This window comes from Melanotaenia boesemani, chromosome 2 (genome assembly GCF_017639745.1).
Source record: "Melanotaenia boesemani isolate fMelBoe1 chromosome 2, fMelBoe1.pri, whole genome shotgun sequence".
Classification (NCBI taxonomy): Eukaryota; Metazoa; Chordata; class Actinopteri; order Atheriniformes; family Melanotaeniidae; genus Melanotaenia; species Melanotaenia boesemani.
Window position 1 is genome coordinate 31,381,579 of NC_055683.1, and position 22,190 is coordinate 31,403,768.

General features: G+C 39.7%; 1 protein-coding gene across 2 annotated transcripts; it reads right to left on the minus strand.

Moving 5' to 3' along the window:
* Positions 1 to 220: 220 nt before the first annotated feature.
* Positions 221 to 21,244, minus strand: LOC121631397 (disintegrin and metalloproteinase domain-containing protein 11-like). Of its 2 annotated transcripts, XM_041972281.1 has the most exons (26): positions 20,619 to 21,243; positions 19,781 to 19,971; positions 16,226 to 16,302; positions 15,811 to 15,877; positions 14,130 to 14,212; positions 13,947 to 14,010; positions 13,805 to 13,865; positions 13,125 to 13,306; positions 11,453 to 11,524; positions 11,093 to 11,259; positions 10,879 to 10,963; positions 9,037 to 9,127; positions 8,627 to 8,678; positions 8,097 to 8,196; positions 7,923 to 7,994; positions 7,693 to 7,785; positions 5,709 to 5,789; positions 5,564 to 5,614; positions 5,420 to 5,483; positions 5,215 to 5,320; positions 4,982 to 5,101; positions 4,697 to 4,865; positions 3,931 to 4,042; positions 3,098 to 3,188; positions 1,968 to 1,985; positions 221 to 1,575 (listed from the first exon to the last, which is right to left on the minus strand). In XM_041972281.1, exons 1-26 carry the CDS (start codon positions 20,677 to 20,679, stop codon positions 1,560 to 1,562), a joined length of 2,346 nt encoding a protein of 781 aa, XP_041828215.1. In that variant the 5' UTR covers positions 20,680 to 21,243; the 3' UTR covers positions 221 to 1,559. The 2 variants fall into 2 exon arrangements, 1 of the variants encoding a protein (XP_041828215.1); XR_006008732.1 differs by lacking the exons at positions 221 to 1,575; positions 1,968 to 1,985 and adding an exon at positions 3,484 to 3,593 and having other exon boundaries at positions 3,100 to 3,188; positions 20,619 to 21,244.
* Positions 21,245 to 22,190: the final 946 nt, after the last annotated feature.

Sequence of the window (22,190 nt, forward strand, 5' to 3'; positions counted from 1 at the left end):
ATATTTTTTTAATCTCATTTACAGCAAGGGTCAGTACAAAGTTTCTGGGCCGAGGCGTTCGCCTGGGGCTCAGTACTATCAACAAATGTACAAAAGATTTCTTTTTAGTGAGAGATGATGGAGGGCACCATCTACAGAGGGGAGATTTGCAAATGCATGTCTTGTCAAGAGACAGAGAGCTATTTGTTTGCAGAAACAGATAAAACTAATTATTTTAACATAGCTTTAAATAAATCTTTATAGATTGCATTTAACATTCAGAATATTTTTGCACATATTTACAAACAGGTGTGCATACAGTGGGCACGTGCTCATTTTCTGTAGATGTCCGACATAAACACAGTTTTGAATGCGTTTCGAATGTGCTGCCTTAATGGCTGCAGTGGACAACAGGCTGTAGAAAGAGACAATCCTCTAGAGGTAAAAACCTGCCTATCGACTAGTGATAGGAGTGTTAAAAGTGTAGGTGGACACAACTGCCCCTAACATTAATGTAAACGCACATACATTCTTCCTTTTCTTTAAAAATCTCTTACACCCATACATTTATTCTTAAACAGACATACAGAGTAAACCTCCTACAAACTTTGGAAGTGGTGAGAACGCACAGACAGATAAAGTGGAATGTATGTCGGTCAGTCTGACGTTAAAAACACTAAGTTACGGTCTCTGCTGCTTCATAGTTCTGTGTTTTTTAAAATGATCCCAAAACCATAACACCTTGCTTCTCTTCTTGTACCTGAAGACTTCTTGAAGGGGGGAGGGGCAAGTAGGACACCTCAAGTTAAGAACAAATGGCATCTATGCTCATCATTCTTTCCTTAGTCTCTCTTTGGAAAAACCATGCTAAAACAGGATTTTTTTCCCCAGTTATTTCCTTGTTTCCAAACATTGTAGATTAAAAAAAATCACCTTCAATTTTAAGATGCACCTAGTCAAGGCTTGGCCTTGGAAGAACTAACCCTAAGGTCCTTCTTCTTTCGAGTAAAAAGGAACAACTCAGCTCCTATAACGTTTAGTTCAGTTTTTGTGGAAGTCCAACAATCAACTGTGGGCACAATTAGTGGCAGGTCTAGTTTATGTGCAGGCAGGAATTGGAAAGACATGTCTTGTATCAAATTGGTCCACCGTTGATATGTTCTTCATCAGTTTCAAGATGTGAAAAGAAGACACCAAAGCATGTTTGCAGAGCTCCTGGCCTGGAGGAAGACCCTGACGTCTCCCACAGAGAGAGCCACCTGCTCGCTTTAGGCTCAGCCTGGACACAATCCTCAGCGGCCTGCTGGCAGAAGCCCCATGAGTATGATTTGGCTGGTATGGTAAGAGGAGGAGCTCCGCAGGCCCCAAGGAGGGAGGAGCCCTGAAGGAGGACAGACGGCAGGAGCAGACGGGAGCATGGAGGAAACAACTATCTGAAAAGGTCTGGAGAGGATTTGGGGACTGTAATGGAAGACTTTTTTTTTTTTGTTTTATTCCCCTCTTCTTCAACGTGGAAACGACACAGTGCGAGGAGGAAGACGAAAGTGGACAGGACACAGACAGAAAGATAGACAGAGATATTATCCTCCTCCAGATCTGAAACAGAAGTGAAAACGAGGATTATTAATGGGAAAGAGAAACTGTTGCAAAGACGACAGAAAGTGATGGGTTTAACAGAAAGCTACTCTACTCTGCAGAACTGATGCTTATTCTAAGAATCAGGGGAGATGGTTGAGTATTATAACTTTTTTTTTATTTTTTATTATTTTTTTTTTAAGAGAAGTAATAAAACTCAAAGGCACACTTAAAAGACTGACAATCTCTGTGGGGATGAGCTGACGGATGATCTTCAGATGGTGATGGAAGGAATTAGCAGCTATGCTGAAAGAATTTGAGAAGAGATGAGATGACATGGGATGCTTTGGGATGTTTTGAGATATGGACTAATGGACACAGCATCACATGCTATTGGCCTCGCAGGGTCATACCTTCCTCTTCGAATATTCCTGCATTCCATGAGCACACCAAAAAAGGAGAGAAAAAGTCAAAACATACAGAGTACAAAAGATTAATGAAGACATCCTAATGATTCCTATAAAACGAAGTATATAATTAGAATTAGCATAAAATGCAACAGTAAAAATAAGCATAAGCAGTACAACTGGCCAATATACAGTTTAGACATTTTAACTATAATTAGAGGAAGAATAAAAAAGATGTGTAAATAAAACTTGATGTCAGATTTCAGAACAAAGCATTAATCAGTCATTAAATCCCATTATTTCTTTCCTACAGTAAGAATTTCTAATCGAATTTTAGTGATGACCTCACATGCAGTAGGGCTACTAAAGTCAACACCTTCTAGGCTGTGCGTGCTTTACACTGACTTCCAAGAGAAAAGTCACAGCTTACAGCTCATGCACACATGCACAGACAACTATCGCTGGCCATAAAAGGACTGTCTGCCTGTTGCAAATTTAGTAGTGCATATCATCAGTTAGTGAGAGCAGTCCTTTTAGGTCAGGTCTTAAGGGGTGAACAATAGCAAGGATGCACAGGTGGAACAGTGCAGCTGTGGCACTTCAGCAAAGGAACAGGATTTAGGAACATGCCTAAAGAGGAAAAGGGATGATGGAGGCTTGAAACAGCACCAAAAACAAGAAAAAGTGCTTAAGTTAAGCCACAGCATAAAGATATTTTTCTCAACATGTAGGTCAGGAAAGAAAAAAAAAAAACTGAAAGGGGAGTGGGGTTTCGATATGTGGCACCAGTGGATTAAGTCAGGTCAGTTCTAGTAGACTTAGAAACGCTGCAGCACAGTAGATCCTGGCAGAGAAGTTCCTCAGTCCTTCCCTGTCATTACTACAAAAGCCTGAGCTAGTAAGAGGAGGGAAGGGAAGGAAAAGGTGCAGGACAGAGCTCTGATTAAAGATTTGAAAATAAAAATGGCTGCTGTGATGTTTTCATTTTAAAGCCATAAGCATTCCAGCATTAGCACATCTCAGACTTGATTCCCCAGTTGCATTTATTTCAGAGGAGTGATAGAGGGAGGGGTGGAAGGGCAGGGGTCCTTTAGGTAGAAGCAGACAGGTACACAAAGGCATGCCAGAACTCTTACTTAAATCCCCATCCTGTTCCCCCTAGGACTATAGCTGCCAGGAGAATAGCACCTGCGATGGACCCTATTATGATATTGGTGCCACTGGGACCTGCGCAGAGGAAGGAGGGGAGGAGGAAGGGTGCGGAGGAGGAAGAAGGGCAGAAACAAAACAACACCACTAAAAAACACACGTCAGAAGACAGCATCAACACTGTACATCAACAACATCCACTAGAGAAAGAGAGGCAGGTGGTAAGGTACCTGCAGACAGAGACAGAAAGATGAAGGGGAAGAGGAGGAAACCAGCACATGGGGGTGAAGATGGGAGAACAGGCGGGCGGAAAAAAGGGGGATCAGGGAGGCAACAGTTACAAAAAGAAACAAAGGAGAGCGTGTTGTATTACTTTGTTCTCATTCCCCCTCTCCTGCTCTTTCAGCTGGACACCCTCCTGCTCAGGGTGGCTTTTTTGGCCCTATAAGAGCAGCTGCTCAATTGCTCTGTGTCATTGGCAGACTGCAAGAAAGTATAAGGAAGACACTTGAAAATGGCGGTACCACCACACACACATTCATTAACATACTGTGTTAACACATTTTCTCATGGATAAATATGTCTCAACACACACTTGGGCTCTTCCCACACAAAAACCAAGACTCAGCAGGAGGGAAAACACTGTGCAGTCTAACACTGTCAAACACTCAGGTGAACTATCCTACTGTGTGCTTGGGGACAGTGTTTGGTTCCACTACATAGAGAAACCACAGTGCAGTGATGATGATTAGAGACTATGAAGGGGATATGAATAGTAGACAGAAAGAGAGACGTGGACAGGTTGAGAGCTGTTATGGACCTTTCTTCTCTGGGCCTGTTGATACTGTTGGCTCAGGGATGGGATCAAAGACACTGCAGTCCTTCCCTGTGTAGTCCCTGTCACAGATACACTTCACCTCATTACTGCAGGTCTGCAAAAGAGATCATTGAAATAAGCAAAGACAAGTAAATCATTGTGTTTATAACACAAACTTATTTGCAGCTCATAGATACGTATTTACAGTATGCAGCCAGAAGTAAGTCCCACAGGAAAACCTGCATCCTGGCATTCACATGGTATTCACTTTTGCACATTTCAAATTTTAGTCAGATAAATGCAGGTTAGATTTTTTCGGATAAAAAATACAGAACAAAAGCAAAATCTGATTTATAAATATTGTAATAATAAAAGTCTAAATTTTCAGCTTTTTAAGTAAAAGTGTAAAATTAAAAAAAATAATTAAAGAAAGGTTGCATTTCATATAAACACATTTAATCAGACACATTCATCATCCTTCATGAATGAACCTTTATGGGAGATGTATTGTTAGAAGATATTAAAATGTAGAAAAAAAAACCATTAAATTGATGGGAAATATCTTTAAGGAATTTCTGAAAATGTGTACAGCTTTAACCATGTTTTCAGTGGTAATCTATTATCTATTTTTTTATTGTTTTAAAGTTTGGTTAGAACCTTTAGTTAAAACAAAATAAAATGATCTAATTTAGTAAAAACTTTACTTTTCACCCAAATCTTTTCCTCTAAATCAGTATTTTCTAAAGTTGTGAAAAGAGGATGACTTTACCCCATGATCAGAGCAAATGCGTCCGAAAGTAGATCCTGCACACGTGCTGAGGTTGAACGCCGCCACAGGGAGGCAGCGTCTCTCCAAACACATCATGTTGGGACCACAGGGAGTGCCGTCCTCTACATAGCCCAGGTCTGAGCCATCCTCTAGCAAAGCATGACCACCTCTGAGTGAAGTATCCAAAGCAGAAAAGTGGGAGAGTGAGGATAGATTTACAAAACAGGAATAACAACTTTCTTTCACTGCTAAATGTAGCAGATGTGCAGGATATGACCAGCTTACCTGCAGTCCAGGTACTTGTTCTGATGGTAGAGGGTGAAGCTGGTCACTTCACCTTGCAGATCACCAAACTTTGGCTTCATGGTGACGTTAGCACAGAACAGGAACCCACATAAAACATCCCTGAGGTGAGTTAAGGAGAGGAAACATTATTCATCTAACTTAGGCTGTGCTTACACAGTTAAAACAAAAGACAGTTTGTTGCAGTTATAATAAAGAAGTTAAGAGTAACTCACGGTTTGTTGCACTGCAGCCAGCCTTGCCCATCAGGACCTCGACCACAGTTCCCTTTCTCTGTCCCTTCAGCGTTCAGCTTCTCATAGCAAAACCTGTCCGCTGAGTCTAGGGTGAAAAAACACAATCAGACAAGGAGGAGTTAATATAAAACATATGTACGCCTTGTTGGGAGTGATGTTTGTACTTCTTGTGTTTTATACATACTAAAGCCCCAGAGTCCTTTGCACTGTCCATCACGAGTTCTGCATCGTCCACCATAACATCGTCCCTACGGAGGTGAAAAGTGTTGTTCAAGTATACCACAGGATTAGCTGCAGACCATAAAACATGACACACACCAGGCCTTACCTGGCTGTTATCACAAATGTAGCCATCCAGCTTGTGGACATTATGAGAACACTGCAAAAGAAGGAAAATACATAATGTATTGGATATTTTTTAATGTCATCTGACAGATTATTCCAGTGCAACTTGCACTTGCAGAAAGCTTTACCTGGCTGGAGTCTCCAGTGCAGGTTTCTGGGATATCACAGTCATTCACGGCCTCTCGACATACATCACCTCTCTGCTGATACTACGAAACAGGATCAAAAGACATCAGATAAATATTGAACAAGTCAATATAACAGGTGATTTCTAAATCATAAGTTAGGGGGGTACATTTTATTCATAAAGCAATGCAATGTTTCCCTATGAGCAAACAACTTTTTTCTTGTTTGTGTTTTGTTTTGTTTTTGTTAATGTTCTGGTTTAAAACAACATGCAGTCAATCATTCTCTCTTTATTGTAAGTAGTTCTGATGATATAACATAAACTGTATATCCTAAATCCTAATATACTGACAGGAATTGAGTGGCTCCACTCTGGGCCCCCTTTTGTTTAACATCTACTTGCTCCCTTTAGCTTGGATCATGAAAAACCTAGAAAACAATCAAAATATCTTACAAATATGGTGATGACATTTTGCTCTATATTGCTTCATACAAAGCTTAAGTGTCTGCCACAGTCAAACCAACAAATACTTGGATGTGCCAGAATTTTCTTGAGTCAAATAAAGAGTAATTTGAGTTAACTTTCTTTGGAGAAAAAGATGAGCGTCCAGAAATTAAGTACCCAGCTTCAGTCAGCAATGTTAAAATCAATGGATCAAGTCAGAAATCTTGGTAACAATTTTGACTCTGAGATCAATTTAAACAGCCTAATTAAAGCAATAACCACATCTGTATTTTAACACTTGAGGAATATATTTAAATTAAGAGGACTGAGGGCTTAGCATGATTTGCAACTAATCCAGAATGCTGCTGCTTGTGTCCTCACGGTGCTTTTGTCCCTCCGGTTCTCAGATCTTTACACTGGTTTCCTGTGCGCTGAAGCATTGATGTTAAAATCTTGCTACTGGTGTACAAGACAGTGAACAGCTCTGGGCAAAAATATATATCTTATCTGCTGACACCATATGAACCAACAAGACTTCTAAAAACATCTGGGTCAAGTTTGCGTTCCTTCCTGAGAGTTAAAACTAAACAAGAAAATCTGCATTTACTTTGTATGCTGCTGATTTCTGGAAGAAACTACCAGAAAACCCAGTTTGCTCCAAACCTTTGTCCTTTTCAATTAGGTCTTAAATGCTTTTTTATTTCCCAAAATCTTTCATTTTTGCTGGGGAGTTTTTTCTTTTTGAATCTATTTTCTTGAATATATACACTGATGATGATGATGATATTTTCTGTTGCTACCTGTTTGCATTATTTGTAACTCACTGTATCTATTCTCTGGTCTGACTGTTTCTTTCGTTTGTTTATGTACAACCCATTGAGGTACCTATGTATGAAATGTGCTATATAAATAAATTTACATTGCCTTGCATGACAGGGGAAAGTATTGAATTTGCTAAATCTGAGGTGCGTTTTAGTCATTCAATTTTCACAGTGTGATTCAACCTCTATCAGATCTTTTTATGTTAAGGGGAAAAAAATCTTAATAAATGGAACAACAGAAGTTTTACCCAAATAACAGTTCAAAAATTGCTCCTATACCATCAACATATTAGTATGAATTTAAGTGGATTTTTCTCTAAATGTAGTAATGGAATATATAAATTAAAGCCATGTTTTTTTTTTAAAGCTACCAATTGGTAACTGAACTGGTGCTTCTGCTGCAAGGCACTCACAGAAAAAAGGCAACAGGGGTAGAAATGTCTTGGACAAGAAAGGGCATGCCAATGACGCATCCTGTCAAGTAAGTATGAGCAAAATGTGCAGACTTTTCAAAAGCCCAGATGGCCTAGTTTTCCACCAGCACCTAAACACAGCATGTATTTAAGGAGCTGTGAGGAGCTGAAAAATGCACAGTGTGATCATTTTTTAGAATAAATTATCTCCATAGTTTCTTTATCCATCCATCCATCCATCAAACCCTGGAACCCCATTTAATCCTTAAACAAGTACCTCACTTCTCTGATTGGGTTATAAACTCACCTTGCAGTCACTGCAGCAGAGTCCATTACTGCACATGGCATCATGGGTAAGAGTACACTTTTTACAGCAGGCTCCTCCTCTTCGGGCACACTCCTGCAGCCACATTCACCAGAAAAAAAAAAAGAAAAACAACCTCAAAAAGTTCCTCAAAACACTACTCTGTCTTGGATGTATACATGGACTTATTTAGAGGTGTAACCCATCTACATGAAGTCCAGCTGTTCACTTACCACCTGGGACCCACAGTCACACTCTTCTCCTGGCTCCACAAAGCCATTTCCACACTCTGGAGGGTCCAACAACTAAAAATAAGACAAGAAACAAAAACAAACAAAAATAATTAAAAAGACGTTTGAATGCAAGTATATATAGAGAGGCAAACCACATCTTTGAATGGCCCTCACCTTATTGGGCTTGTTGAAGAGGCAGCTTCCACCCCCTTGGAGCAAGAACTGGATGTACTCATCAACACTACAGCGAGAAAACTTTCTGGGCAAATAGAATCTGTGATCACAGACACAAACACATATAAAGATCAAGAAATGAAATAAAACACAAACAGTACTATCCTTTTCTGCCAGTAAGGAATGCCAGATCCACTGTGGGTGTCTGTGCCATCACTTTGCAGTCTGATAGAAATGTTACCATCTGCAGTAAGATATTACTTTAACAAATAATTGAAATCTGTATTGTTCCATCTGTCAAGGGGAGCCCAATCCAAATCACTCATGTAGTAAATGCTTTTAGTTCACCATTTGTACTTCTTAAATGGTGCTCTGTTGTTTACATTTTCAACAATTTTGCTTCAAATACAGGCTGTGAGATTAGCAGCTTGAGGATTGAGTGTAAATCAGAGCATTCCACTGATACAGGCATTTAATTGCTTAACTGAGGGAAATGAAGTGAGGAAAATTGCAGCTTAGAGGGATTTTACCCAGTATCTTCCATGATGCAGCCCACCCAGGCATCTGGGCACCTGCAGTCACCTGTGAAGAAGATGAAACAGAAAAAAAGTACAGATGAGAGGTGTTCAGATGACAAAATACCAAGAAGTTATAATACAAGCAAAACAACCCCAACTTTATCTGAAGGCTTTCTATGATACTGATGCAAACTACACTGAGAGAGCACTGCCCTTTTTCTCCCACTTATAACAATTAACTTGATGGCTCTTCAGCTTTAATCATGCAACTTATTGTTCTGATGTAGCAATGCCTAAACTATTGTTCCTTCATTCTTGGATGCAGGTGAATAATCACTGAATGTAGAAGACTAACAACAGAAGAGAATCAACCCAATCAATTTTAAATGTAAACCATTTACCTCAAATTCTGTTTGTCTTACCTGCAGAGGTTCGTGCATTATTCCACCTCATCCCAATGTTTTGGCCAAGACTCTGGCACAAAGTAATGGCCATTGCTCCTACACTCCCATACTGAAACAAAATAACACAGATCAACATCTTTTTCAGAGAAATAGGAACAAAAAAAAAAAAAAAAAAGAATCAAATCTTTTAAAAGAATGAGTTATAGTCATTAGTTGAGGGTAATTTATGCTTAAACAGACTGATACAGAGCTTAAAGCTTGGCTCTGTCCCATATCTTACAGTTTCCCTGCAACCTGATGTGCACTTCCCCAGAAACTAAACTATATATCCCAGCAGACATGTTTGGACTGGATCTGGGCTACTTTTGGCACTCATAGGTCAGTTACGGCACTGGCAAGTGTTGTGTGGGCCAGGAGTGGTCCAGATGTCAGTTGCCAGCCTGGCTGGATTATGGAAAGTCTCCTGTAGACCACATGTGGTCTAAACGTCAGTTTTTGGCCTGGGCGTTGAGTATTTTGTGGGCCAGAAGTGGCCTTACTACAGGAAGCCTACCTAATTGCAATTTTCTTGTGGGCCACATGTGGTGATTATGTAGTTGAGTTTTGGCAGCCACACACACACATTTAGCCAAAGCTGAGTCAAGGCCAAATCTGAGCCAAACAAAAATGCATTTGGGTCATACTGGGTCAAACATATCTGAGACATCTTGGGGAAGTAATGTGCAACTATATAAATGACCTGCACAAGCAATTTTGAGTGGTATCAACCAGAATGTACATAGAACCAATATGAAAAGAATAAAAGTAAATCAGCAGTTAAAATAAACATGTTACATGTTACCCTGAGGTGTGCAGTACAACAAAGTGTTAAAAAGAGCATGGCTCTTAGACTGAAGTTTGGTGGAAAATTAAAATGTTTTTGTCTTATTTTTTGTGTCAACCCCATTAATTTACCACCACTTTTTATAAATTGGTGAAGTATGGTATTGCTTGCAAATACAAGCGGCCGAAACGAGTTTTCTCCACAGGGTGGCCAGGCTTTTTCTTAGAGACAGGGTGAGAAGCTCAATCATTTGGGAGGGACTCAGAGTAGAGTCGCTGCTCCTCTGTATCAAGAGGAGCTAAATGAGGTGTCCCAGTGTGTCTCCAGCGTGTCCTTGGAAGACCTAGGACTACATTTCTTTGCTGGCCTGGGAACGCCTTGGGATCCCACCGGAAGAGCTGGCAAATGTGGCCGGGGAGAGGGAAGTCTGGGCTTCCCTGCTTAGGCAGCTGCCCCCGCAACCCAACCACAGATAAGCGGTAGAAAATGGATTGATGGACGGAAATATGTTACACTTTTGTGATTTTTTTTTTTTCATTTGCTTTAGAGGTAATCTGGCTTGTCAATTCTGAAGAGTAACAAATAAAATCCACACTAAGGAGAATTATTCTCCACACAAGAGACACAACTCCTGTCCAGTTTCGAGTCCGGACTTTTTCTTCCTCAGACATCATTGTTTCCATTTTATCTGCCTAGCAACTAGTTGGTGACTATTTTGATATGCCTCAAACAGAAAACAACAATCAAATAAGCTGACCAATCAGACCAGACAAAGACATTTTGTGGGTGTGCCTTAAAGAGACAAAAGCATTTCATGCAGAAGGTGACTGCAGCACTGTACAGAAAAGACAATGTGTTCTTTTAGCAATCAAATATGAAATTGTGTGTGTAACATGGCCTCTTTATTAAACAAATGTCTTTTGTAGTCTGAGTTCATGTATGTTGCTCCTTACTTTTAAACCACAATCTCAAATTTAACCAAAATGTTAAAAATAACAGTTGAAATGTAATTTTGTACATTTTTATGTTTTCCTCACCTCATTAATTCCTCCTCCTCTTGTTAAGGAGCACACCCCTCCTGTGTAGGCTGTACCACTGCGGCTACTGTGAAATGTACGCCCTCTGTGGAGAACAGGGAACCCTAATTTTTTTCATTTCCACACATTTCCACTGCAAATGCTAAATAAGCCTCAATAACAAACATATTACTATTAATCAAGATATAAAACACATATATCGTGATTCTCTTACGAGAAAAGGTGGACAACATCATTTTGTTCCTGGATGTTGTCCTTCCTGTACTTCATGAAGTTCTGCAGTGTTATCAACGGGTCCTCAACTACTGGCATCATGTTTTTAGAGGTCCAGGTCTCCATGGCGACGAGCACAATCCTTGTGTTCAGCTGTTCCTGAAAGATCTGGGGAACATAGAATGTCTTTTAGCTCTGTTGTTATGACTGTGGAGAGCTGAGAGCCTATCTGAGATAAACCATTTCCAAATGTGGAACTGAGCACACACATCTCAACAGGTGGTGTGTATGCGTGCGTGTGTGTGTGTGTGTGTGTAAGTGTGTGTGTAGAGTTTACCAGCAGGATGACTGCAGTTCTTACCGTATCTGCCGTGTTGACCACAGCTTTGGCAAAATTCTTGGTTTGGCTGCTGGAGCGACGCAGCTGTAAAAACTGTGGAGAGACAAAAATGGACAGATGGCTGAAGAGATGGATCTTTAACACACAATCACACACATTGTTGTACAGATCAAAAGTGATATATGAGACATCTCTTCAGTTACTTTTCATTTAATTAATTTTCATGTTTAGATCACCATTTCTCATAATGTTGGCCCGTGTTAAAGTTTTAGAAAAGCTCAGACAGATTTGTGAATAAGACACAACCAGCTCAAAAGCTTCTTCAGTACACAGAAAATAATACAATTAAATCCTCATTTTGTTTGATTTTTTACAACATTAGAGCTGTTTGGGAGTTTTTAAAACCACTTAGTCCATCTTCTGATGAAGTTCAAAAACAAAAACAGATTTAGCTCAGTCCAAAATGACTTCTGGCTTGATTTGTTGATTTTAAGTGTTGACTAAAGCTCTGCACTAATCTTTGGACACTCATCTCTTTTTCCAGACTCAATTATTTCAATTTAATCTTTATTTAGCTGAAGAAAATTCTGACACATCTACCTATTTGACTGAGGCAAGCACTTAAGTTTTGTATGGGATCAGAGTCTCCTGGTGAGGCAGTAATATAGAACTGAGTGTCATCAGCAATTATGCTGTATTTGGTTTCTACCAAACATGGTTCTGTGCACCATCAACCTTTCCCATCTTGATTTTGTATGTCCAAAAAACATTCTTGTGTCTTGTGGTTTTAGAGGAAGCTTTGTAAATCTGAGCTGTGTTTCCATGTTCTTTTCTAATTATACTGTATTAAATTTTAACATTAAACATGCTAATTGAGGCCTGTAGAGTCTGACATGTAGCTACTGGGTTTTTTGCAGTATCCTTGAGCATTGTTTGAGCTCTTGTGAACTCGATAGGTCATCCACTCCTGGGAAGTTTGGCAACTGTACTGAATGTTTTCCACTTCTAAATAATTATTCTCACAGTATAACAATGAACTCCACATAGTTTAGAAATAGTTTTACAAACTCTAGGTTGATGGGCAGCAACATGGCAGATGTCTTTCCTCCTTGGCAACTATCATAGCTTCTGCTTTTATAAAGGTACTCAGACTGATGATCAATGAATCTAGTTAATTTGATCAGTAGTACCTGGCAGCTTTTTAGCTTCTCAATTTAAAAGGATGTTTTTTTTGTATTTCAGAATTGTTTATCACAGTTGTTCAGTGAGGACACAGAAAATCTTTTGATTTGATTTGTGTGACTTCTTCTGTCATTCTGAAACAAAATTAAACACTTTAATATTTTTTTATGTGCAATACTGTAAGATAATTTAATTAGGTTAACTGATAATTATAAAGCAGCTATTATTAACACCACTGTAGGGAGGATTATTTAATTGTTTTTATTTTAGTTATGTCTATAGTTATACTTTACTGTTAACTACAATTATCAGACAAAAGAATAGCAACTATAGATTATTCTAGCATAAACCAAGATATTAGATATCCCCACTGATGCTCTGATTAGTAATTAAATTAGCCTACCTTCCTGATAACAGCAGTGGGCATATAGATGGTAAATGAGGGTAAAAAGAAGAAAGGAACGCCAGAAAACAACCAATCCACTAAACAACAAAGCATCCTTTGACTCACCATGTCATTGTCGTTGACCACCATCATCTCAATATATTTGGTTTCAGTCTGGACTGAGGGCTTACGAACAAATCTCTTGGATCTTCTCAGCCCACTAAACACCTGCTGCTCCGCTGTTTGGTCCAGTTTATTATCACCACCATCGCTTCCTCCGCTGTCCCACTCACTGTCTTCTGCACAGTCTGAAAACAAAAAGAGGTAAAGAAGTCAGTTAGAGAGATGTCACTTTTTCCAGAAAGGTACAGGGAAAAAAATATAACCATCTCAGGCTTGGTCTCTAAAAACACAATTTTCAGTCTTAACAGTTGTGACTGTTGTCATTGCTATAGTCACAATGTTAAAATCAAATTTAATTATCAAATTTAATATATTTGAAATGTCCCTTGGCATTGGTTTCTTTCTCTTTATTCTGATTTAAAAAAAAACAACTCTAGCTTTTATTGATGTCCTCCAGTTGTCCAATTTCCACAGATTTTTTTTAATGTCACACTTCTCACTATGCTTAGATATATTTTTAACTAATACCCTTTTGGGCATCACTTTGTTGGAGAAACAATAAAATTTAGTGGAAAAGCAGTCAATGTCCAAAGAAGACCTTCAGACACACAGAGGACTTCTTCAAGAAAAAGAGTATAAAAAACAAATTAAGAATAATAAAAGGCACAGTACTGTCTACGTACCTGCGCAGTAAGGAGAAAGTCTAATATCAGGCATCCTGCGTATTAAGTGAGCACCATCATCCTAGATCAGAAAATTTCAAAATCAGTATCCAAACTCTATCAAAGCTCCGTCATCATTACTTTAAATTGTTTAGCTGTTTACCTGTTTGCTCCCATTGTGAACAGGCTCAATCCCATAAGAGAAGAAGCCATCAGAGAACATGCCACTAAAAAACAACAGCAAGCCAAAGTTAATGAGATGCAGGGTTGAAAAAAAAGGTGTGTAGGCAAATGGAGTTGTAAGTAATGTTTAATGGTGTGGATATAGTTCTACTGCTACACTCACCACAGTCCGTGGCAGGTGGAGACTGCTGCCCAGGACTCTGCTAAACCTCTTAACCTTCCCTGGTAGTAGCAGTGCTCTCCTCCCTGTGGGAACAACAAACCTTTGTTTCATAAAACAGCCACTACTGACCCACTCCAGACTTCACAGGTATGCTTTTATTCCATTATATATCATGATAGGTCAGCATGGCAAAAAGAAAATACTTCATATGCCACTCTCCTCTACCTCTCTCCATACAGCCACGGTTGTGGCACAGTTTGTGACCTACTTATGTCTTGTGTTGTACTCTACTCTTGTATGCTTTACTCACAATAGGGGTGGAAGAAAGCCCAGTTCGAGGATCTCTTTAATAAATTAACACTTGTGCTACCAACACAGTTAGATTTAAGAATGAGATGTACAGTAAGCAGGCTGCAACTCAAGGATATGGCATTACAGAGAAATCTGCTTCAAAAGGTGACACTGGTGAAGAGGAAACACCAGGAAAAGTGAGAAAGTCTGGTTCAACGGGATCAAAAGGAGCTCAACAGGATGTCTCAGCCTCACAACAACAGTTCAGAGAAACAACGCCTCTGAATGAAATGTTGACAAAAGAACGGTACCCTGAATACATCACGCCTGCATGTCCAGCAGCAATAACATCATCACGTGAGGCCTCCATCCAGCTGAGCCACAATCTGGTCTGACTGCAGGTCTGCACACCCAGCCCTGCACATATTCTCTCTCCCACCACTCTGCATGTAAACCGTCCACAAACACACAAAATACTCAAAATGCCAAAGCTCATTGTCCTTTTGCATTAACTGGCATTTTACTCCTTATTTCCTCTCCTCCTCTTCCTCCTCTGGCTCCATCTCTGCTCTTCCCTCCCTCTTGGTCTTCTTTCATTCTCTTGGCTGCCAAGAACTTAATGATACTACTGAGCTAACTGGTTGCTATGGAAACAAGCTCATGATTGGTCAGGGTGAGCGAAGGAGAGTTTGAAACGATTGTGGGTGGGGACATATAGTGCTGGCTGGCTGGGTGGGTGGGTGCTCGAGGGGCAGTCAGTGGCACATATATACAAAAAAAAAAAAAAAAAACTAAAAGAGAAATAAATAAAAGAAGAAGAAGAAAACATTAGTCGTCCCTCCTGGCGAGCAGACTGCAGTCACATTCTTCTTGTCTGTCCTGATGCAAACACTTTACATTGAAGGATTTTATCTGTTCCCTCTAAAATCGTGACGATCCTCTCAGTGGGCTTTCAGGATTTGCATAGCTTCTTTTTGTCTCGGCCATCAGAGAAAGGCCGCAGACTTCCAGGTACTCCATTTTTATGTAGCCCAGTAAATCCTAACAGATACATGGCAGCCTACTTTCGAAGCAGAGTACATGATGCACTTTCTATAAATAGATAAAACAGGAGGATGAGATCAAACTGTAGAAATATCAATAAAGCACCTCAACTGTGTTAAAAATTAACCTTAAAAGAAAAGCAAACATAAATCATCTACTTTGTTACTAATATAAGAAACAGATTTCTTTTTGATCATCTTTATTTGCACTCTGTATGGAGGATTATGTTTTATAATGTGCTTTAGATCAGTTGAGGAGTACATCTGATGTGTCAAAAGACACAGAAACCAGTTCACTTACTACCACCATGTCAGCACATACTCACAACCCACACAGAAAATCTTACCAGGGACTGCAAGGGTCTGCCGTCGTGGTTGAAGTGCCGCTCTACATAATCTGAAGACAGCAGGTGACTGCACAGAGAGGAGAAATATTATCAATATCTGCACCAGCAACAGAGTGCAGTCAGAGAAAATTTTATCTGGGATACCTTCGATTGGAGGTTCTCCCCTCAAATTTATTCAGTAAAAAAATAAATAAATGCAGACCTGATTAGCATGTGTTATTATTAAAATCTGTGTGTGTCTGTGATAGTGCCACATTGGTATTCCCCATCTTGTCTTGTAACATAATAGTGGCGCTAAGTGCATTTGTGTGAGAGCAGGGAAAATGCTAATGAGAACAGCTGCAGTAAATTAAGAGCACTTACTGATACAAGCATGATGAAAAAGGGGGAAAAAACCTGATATGATGATACTAACTGGTTTAGCTCCAGGTCCAGAGTGAAGGTACGTCCGAAGGCTTTGACTTGAAAGCAGCTCTGGGCCAAGTGGACAGGCTGAGGAAAGATCAATAACAGTTACAAAGACAGATTTGACATATTATAAATCAGAGTGTAAAAAAAACTATTGTTAAGTATTTTGCTCTGTTAAAGCCGCAGTGATTTTCAAACACTCATGAATAATTCAGCAAAATCAATACGCTTTAAAAGCATCTGAGGAGCTGAAATATCATGATTGATGAGGCCCTCATTGATTAACATTATAGCTGCCAGCATTCAGGCCGCTACGACCACAGAGAGCCATCAAGTCTCGAGCTTTGTGATAGGGATGAATAAAGAGGGGCTTGACAGAAGGAAGGCAGTAGGAGGTGGAGAAAACATGACTGGGATCGTCTATATTGAGCCATGCTGTGCCAATGTCCCTAATGGACAGCTGCCAGCACTGAGAAGGTGAAGAGACAGAGAGAAATTTACTGCAGACTGAAAGTGTCTCTTCAGCAGTCTTGACTGTGCCAGCGTTGCTTTGATCTCAGTCTGGAGGAACCAGACCGCAGTGAATCACCGGGCTTTTACAACAAAATGCATTACTATCCAGAAATGATTCCCTCCAGTGAGAGATGACAACAGATTTCTTACTACTGTCTTGGAGAGGATGACGTATTACAAGTACTCTATCACTGTTAGCATACAGTAGCATTGTTACTTCATTTTCAGGCTATATTTTTACCTGCTACTGATTGTAGTACACATAGACACACACACACACAAACCTTTAGTTTATGTAATTGATGTTAAAAAAAAAAAGTTGTTTCATAACTGTGACTGAATATGCTTGTGATAAAATAGCTACACAGATCATTCATTTAGTCTTCACCAACCTGTTACAAATCAGTTGTAACACTACCTGCTTTTCATTAAGCTTATGTGTCTATAATTTCCACACTAGCTCCTCAGAACAAAAGAGAGGCTGGAGGAGCAGGCTTCTTCCAAGGAAATCCCAAATGTCCTAGCTCTGATTAAAAGACAACATGCATTTTGAAGCTGGTGTGGTAACTCATGCTTCATGTCACCGAGGGTTAGCTTACAAAGAAAATGTCTAAACTTTTGTTTCAAAATATTTTTGATCTAATAATCACACTTCTGTCTTCTGTTAACAAGAAGATGACAACATTCAAAACACAATCACTCATTGCTATTAAATGCATACAGGTCTAAAGTAAAGTGATTCCAAGTTCTGACTTCTCAACTGTGAGGTACACTGAACGCAGTATAAAGGATTGGGTAGTGTTGTAGAAGCATTAGATAGTATAATGAAAGGCATCCAACACGATTATTGGAACCCAAAATCTTGATTTTTTTTTTTAAAAAACAAGATAAAACAAACTAACTAAAAAGTTTGTTTGAACATTATCATTTTGGAAACTGGTGGATTTCTAAATGAAATGAAGTTAGTATCATAAAATTAGTATTGTGTAAGAGTTATTAAATGCATTTTCTCTTGGATTCAGTAAATGCATGTGTCCTTGTATAAACGAGAAAATGAGGGCATTCCTGTATTGTTACTATCATAATGTTAATGTCCTGGAAATGTACAAATTGGTGACAAATGAAAGACCAACAATAAGTGTCAAAAATGCCTCTTTTATAGATTTGTGTGTGTTTATATGAGTCATCAGGAATGTTAATGATGATAATAAATAACCATGTGTACAAAACAGCTTTTCATATTTTTTTCTTTATGAGAATTTCCCTTGACTATGTAAAAAACTTTTCAGCTTTTGCAGTAATTTTGGAGACCACTTTGTTTAGGGAAGATAGATAAATGCATTAGCAAACAGGCTAACAAGTTACCAGCTTGACACTACTTTTGATCCCTTTAGCCAGCCTTGATACTGAAACGATGGGAAGCCATGCAGCAAAAAGCGAGCATGCATTGTGGTGCATTCAAACATCTTTTTACAACATTTTTCACAACAATGATTAACAGGAAAACCAAATCTCTTGGTGCTTAGCTACTGTGGGCCATCAGAAAGGCTTTATTAGACCTTGACATAATTTTGTTTCTTAAATCTCTGAGTTCATTTAGAGAAGTGGATCACCATTCATCTAAAGATATTCCCTCCAAGGTGAGAGCTGAGGTGGTAGTATGTTATTATTGCTGTTTTGTTTGTCTGATTATTTGCAGTGCCAACAAAAGACTCCCAACAGCCTCACAGAACTACTGAATCTAAACTGTACGAGTCCATGGTTCATCTCAGCGACAACTATGAGCTAGTCCTAGTTTAAAAAAAAACTTTTATACACATCACGTGACAAAATGTCTATTTTAATAGAGTTACAAAAATCTCAAAATAAGAAAAGAAACAGAAAATTCTGCTTCATCTATTTTCAACACAGCCTGATGTGACATTAAAGAAAAAATAAGTTCAGCTCATCAGCCCTGCTGATTCTAAATTTATCTTCATTCCAAGAATCTTGAATATTAAAAATGGAACCACAGTAGGCTTTGATGAGTGAGGCAGTCAAAGCATTGACCTGCCTATGAAACTATCATAAATAGTTTCTTACATATTCCATGTTATTTGTTAATGACATGTCAATATTATGTTTTAACCTAAAAAGTGATGATACATTGACAGCTGAGTGATATGTGCTCTTCCAAACATGATCATGAACTACATCAGGGAGATGGCTCAGAAGAGAAGACAAGGGGAGTGCTTCAGCCTCTTGGACCATGCAGCACTTCTCATTCAGGCCTGCTTCATATTTAATTGGGACATACTTTAAAACACCACTGAATAATGAAAACGTCGGGGCTCAGCACTGTAACTAGATGATCAGACATGGCGTCTGAATTTTATAGGATAAGGCAAGTGGAGATGATGGCAAACATGTATGCATACACTCAAACAGCTCCCTGACACAGTTGTTTTTACATACAATGCGTGCCTCGGACAGCAGGTCAGACTGGCCTTTGGTTTCAGAAATTGTCATGGCTTAAGCTTAGCCAGTGAAGAATTAAACCACATATCTTACAAGCATTGGGCTGATACTAAACTGCTGCAAGGCAGCACCCTGCACTGTCATTCCTGTGAGGCAGCAGAGCACTGTTACGCAGACAGCTGAAAAAATGAGGTTCCCGTCAACAGCATAACAGTCTGTCTTGATGCTGCCCACACAGAGATGCTACATAGCAGAGGATGCAGCAGTAGACTTGAAATTGTGCAGTGGCTTTTATTCCATGCACTTTTAGGCTAAAAAAAATAAATACTCTACCATGATTATGTAAGCCAATTATTGATTTTCTGATTCAAACTGGTATTCTCCAACACAATTCATGTGGGATCATTTCTTTTTAATAAGATCTAGTTTCCTTTTTATGAGAAGAAACCTTGTCAAGGATCTTTGAGTGTCTCTGAAGGCCAAATTAAGCTTGGTGTGCAAACAAATTCTCAACACGAAGTGGTGTGAGAATAAAAAAGAATTGGAGATTTGAGTAGGGAAAAGGGTGAGTTCATTCAGAGTAACAACTTACCAAACTGTCCCCACTGCTGTTCTTCACCCTGGTATTTATGTAGTCATGAGCCATTTCCTCCTCTGACTTGATTTGATGCACCAGCCGTTTTGGATAGGTAATCTCGGTTGAAGTATCCCCATCATCCAGCTGGCCTGATGGGGTAAACCAGTCCCACATGCCTCCATCCTCCACCGGACTCCTTTCCACACCTACATGTAGCAGAACAGGGAAACTCTCACTCGGTTGGCTCCTGAGTGTACAGTGTGGGTTTGGCAAATACTGGGAAATGATTGCAACAGTTTCGTTAATCAAATGCAATGCACATAAAATCTAATCTAACAGATGATCTAGTGACCTAATTAACAAATAGTCCAGTGAATGGTGTTTAATCGGTTACTATTTTAAGAATTGCAGGGGATCAAATTAGTGTTTTTTGATGGAAATTAATTAATGCACTTATATACAAGTTAAAAACATCATTAACGCCCATATAGGCACGTATAGGTTTAATACATAAATCAGAACCTCAGTGATCATTAGTCAGGATGTAACTAATTTGCCTGGTTAATTGATAATAGTGGTGCTTTTAGATTTTAATTGGATTTAACACCGTTTGAATGGTGATGGGTACGTTTGCTTCATTAGGGAAAAGATCTGCTATGGAAATGTGTTGATGCAGCAAAAATACCGGTTGGCCAGTGGGCTGGTTGGCACGGAGATTCCCCGAACAATAAAATCACAGCCTACACTGGGGTTAGAAAAGTGCTGTTCAAGGCGAAAAAATGTGGATGTAAAGGAAACGAAAAGGGTGCTCCCACTCTCCAAAGCCCCCCTCTCTCGCTTCCCTCTCGCTTACCTGAGACTGCAAGCCTCTCGCCCACTGCAGCAAAGACCATGAAGCACCACACCGACAGCATGATCTTCACATATTCCCTCGGATTACAACATCGAGAGCCGCAAATAAGATGTCAAGAACCGGGAAGGTGGAGAGGAGGAACAAGACCAAAAAACGCACAGCAGAGATGGCGAAGATCCAAAGTTAATCTGCTAAACATCTGATGATGCGCGTCCCCTCATCTCTCCCCCCTCTCTACCTCTCACCCTCTCAACTATGGCTAACAACGCTACAGAGAATTTGGATTTGCATCTCAGAATGGTGAAAAATGAATCAATCGAGGCCTAGAGAGTGAGGATAATATTAAGGAACGGGAGAGCGCATAGCGGATGCATCGCTCCGCAAGGCTGCGCGGGTGCGTAGTATGGCTGGATGAGGTTATATGTGCGTGTGTGTAAGTGTGTGTGTGTATCTGCGGTATGCGGAAACTAGAGGATGGGAAAGCGAAGAGAAATGCATTGGATCTGCGGTGAGGAGGACACGTGGGGCCGCGGTAACCTCCCTTATACAGAGCAGCCTCCTCCTCTCGTTGCCATGCAGCTCTGCGCAGGAAGAGGATGCGACAGCCCGGCGGCTGGAGTGCACGGCCGAGGAAAAGCCATAAGGGTGGCTAGGGATAAACACTTAATTCATTACATGAAAGCAGAGATGTGAATGGTGAAGCAGCCTATCTCAGAATAGTGACATGGGTATTACAGATCTGCAGAGGAGGAAGGTGTGCCATGCAGGAACAAAGGCCCCATCATCGGATTGTCTCACGTTCCAAGTTTGTTTCTGTGGTAACAAGCTCAAGGAGTTGGAGATATTTTTGTTGTTCATTTATATTTTTAACACAGAAGCTCTCACACTTAGACTTGCAGATAAGTCCATATCATTTTTCTGCAATAAAACACAAGTACCATTAGAAAACCATTTCAACTAAAATTAAGGTAAAAAAAATGGAAGTAGAAGCTGATGTGTCATAAATGGTTTTCAAATGTCCACTTGAGTTTGTACATTGCAAACCAATTCATTTAGCATAAACTGTATTTGAAAACAATGCTATCTTTGCAATATTAGATAATGATACTGAAGAAGTGCTACACTTCTGATGTCTTTTGTGCTGCTTTCTTTGAATAAATGTAGTTTCAATAAATAGGAGGTCTGATAAAGCAGCACATCTTCCATGAAATAGCACCACAACATACATGTGGTTGTACTTCATTGTAATAAAGTATCTATTTCTTATTCAAATAGCCAGCAAGCAAACATAGCAGTTCAACAACGTTAGGAAGTACTCCAAAAACACGAATAGTATCCAACATAAGCTCTGGAGGTGATGTGTAAGTTGGGAGCAGGTAAACATGACAGATCCTGCTTGATTTCTGACTTTTTTGTTTCAAAAGAGTACAGTTGATTGGTTTCTGTAAATGGGAACCATAAATATAGAGCTCTCCAACTGGAGCTGGAGACCTGCAGAGCTGTATGTGCTGCTGTCTCAGCCCCCTAACCTGCAGGGTTAAGCCTCCTTGATGCAGTGAAGTCTTTCAGGAG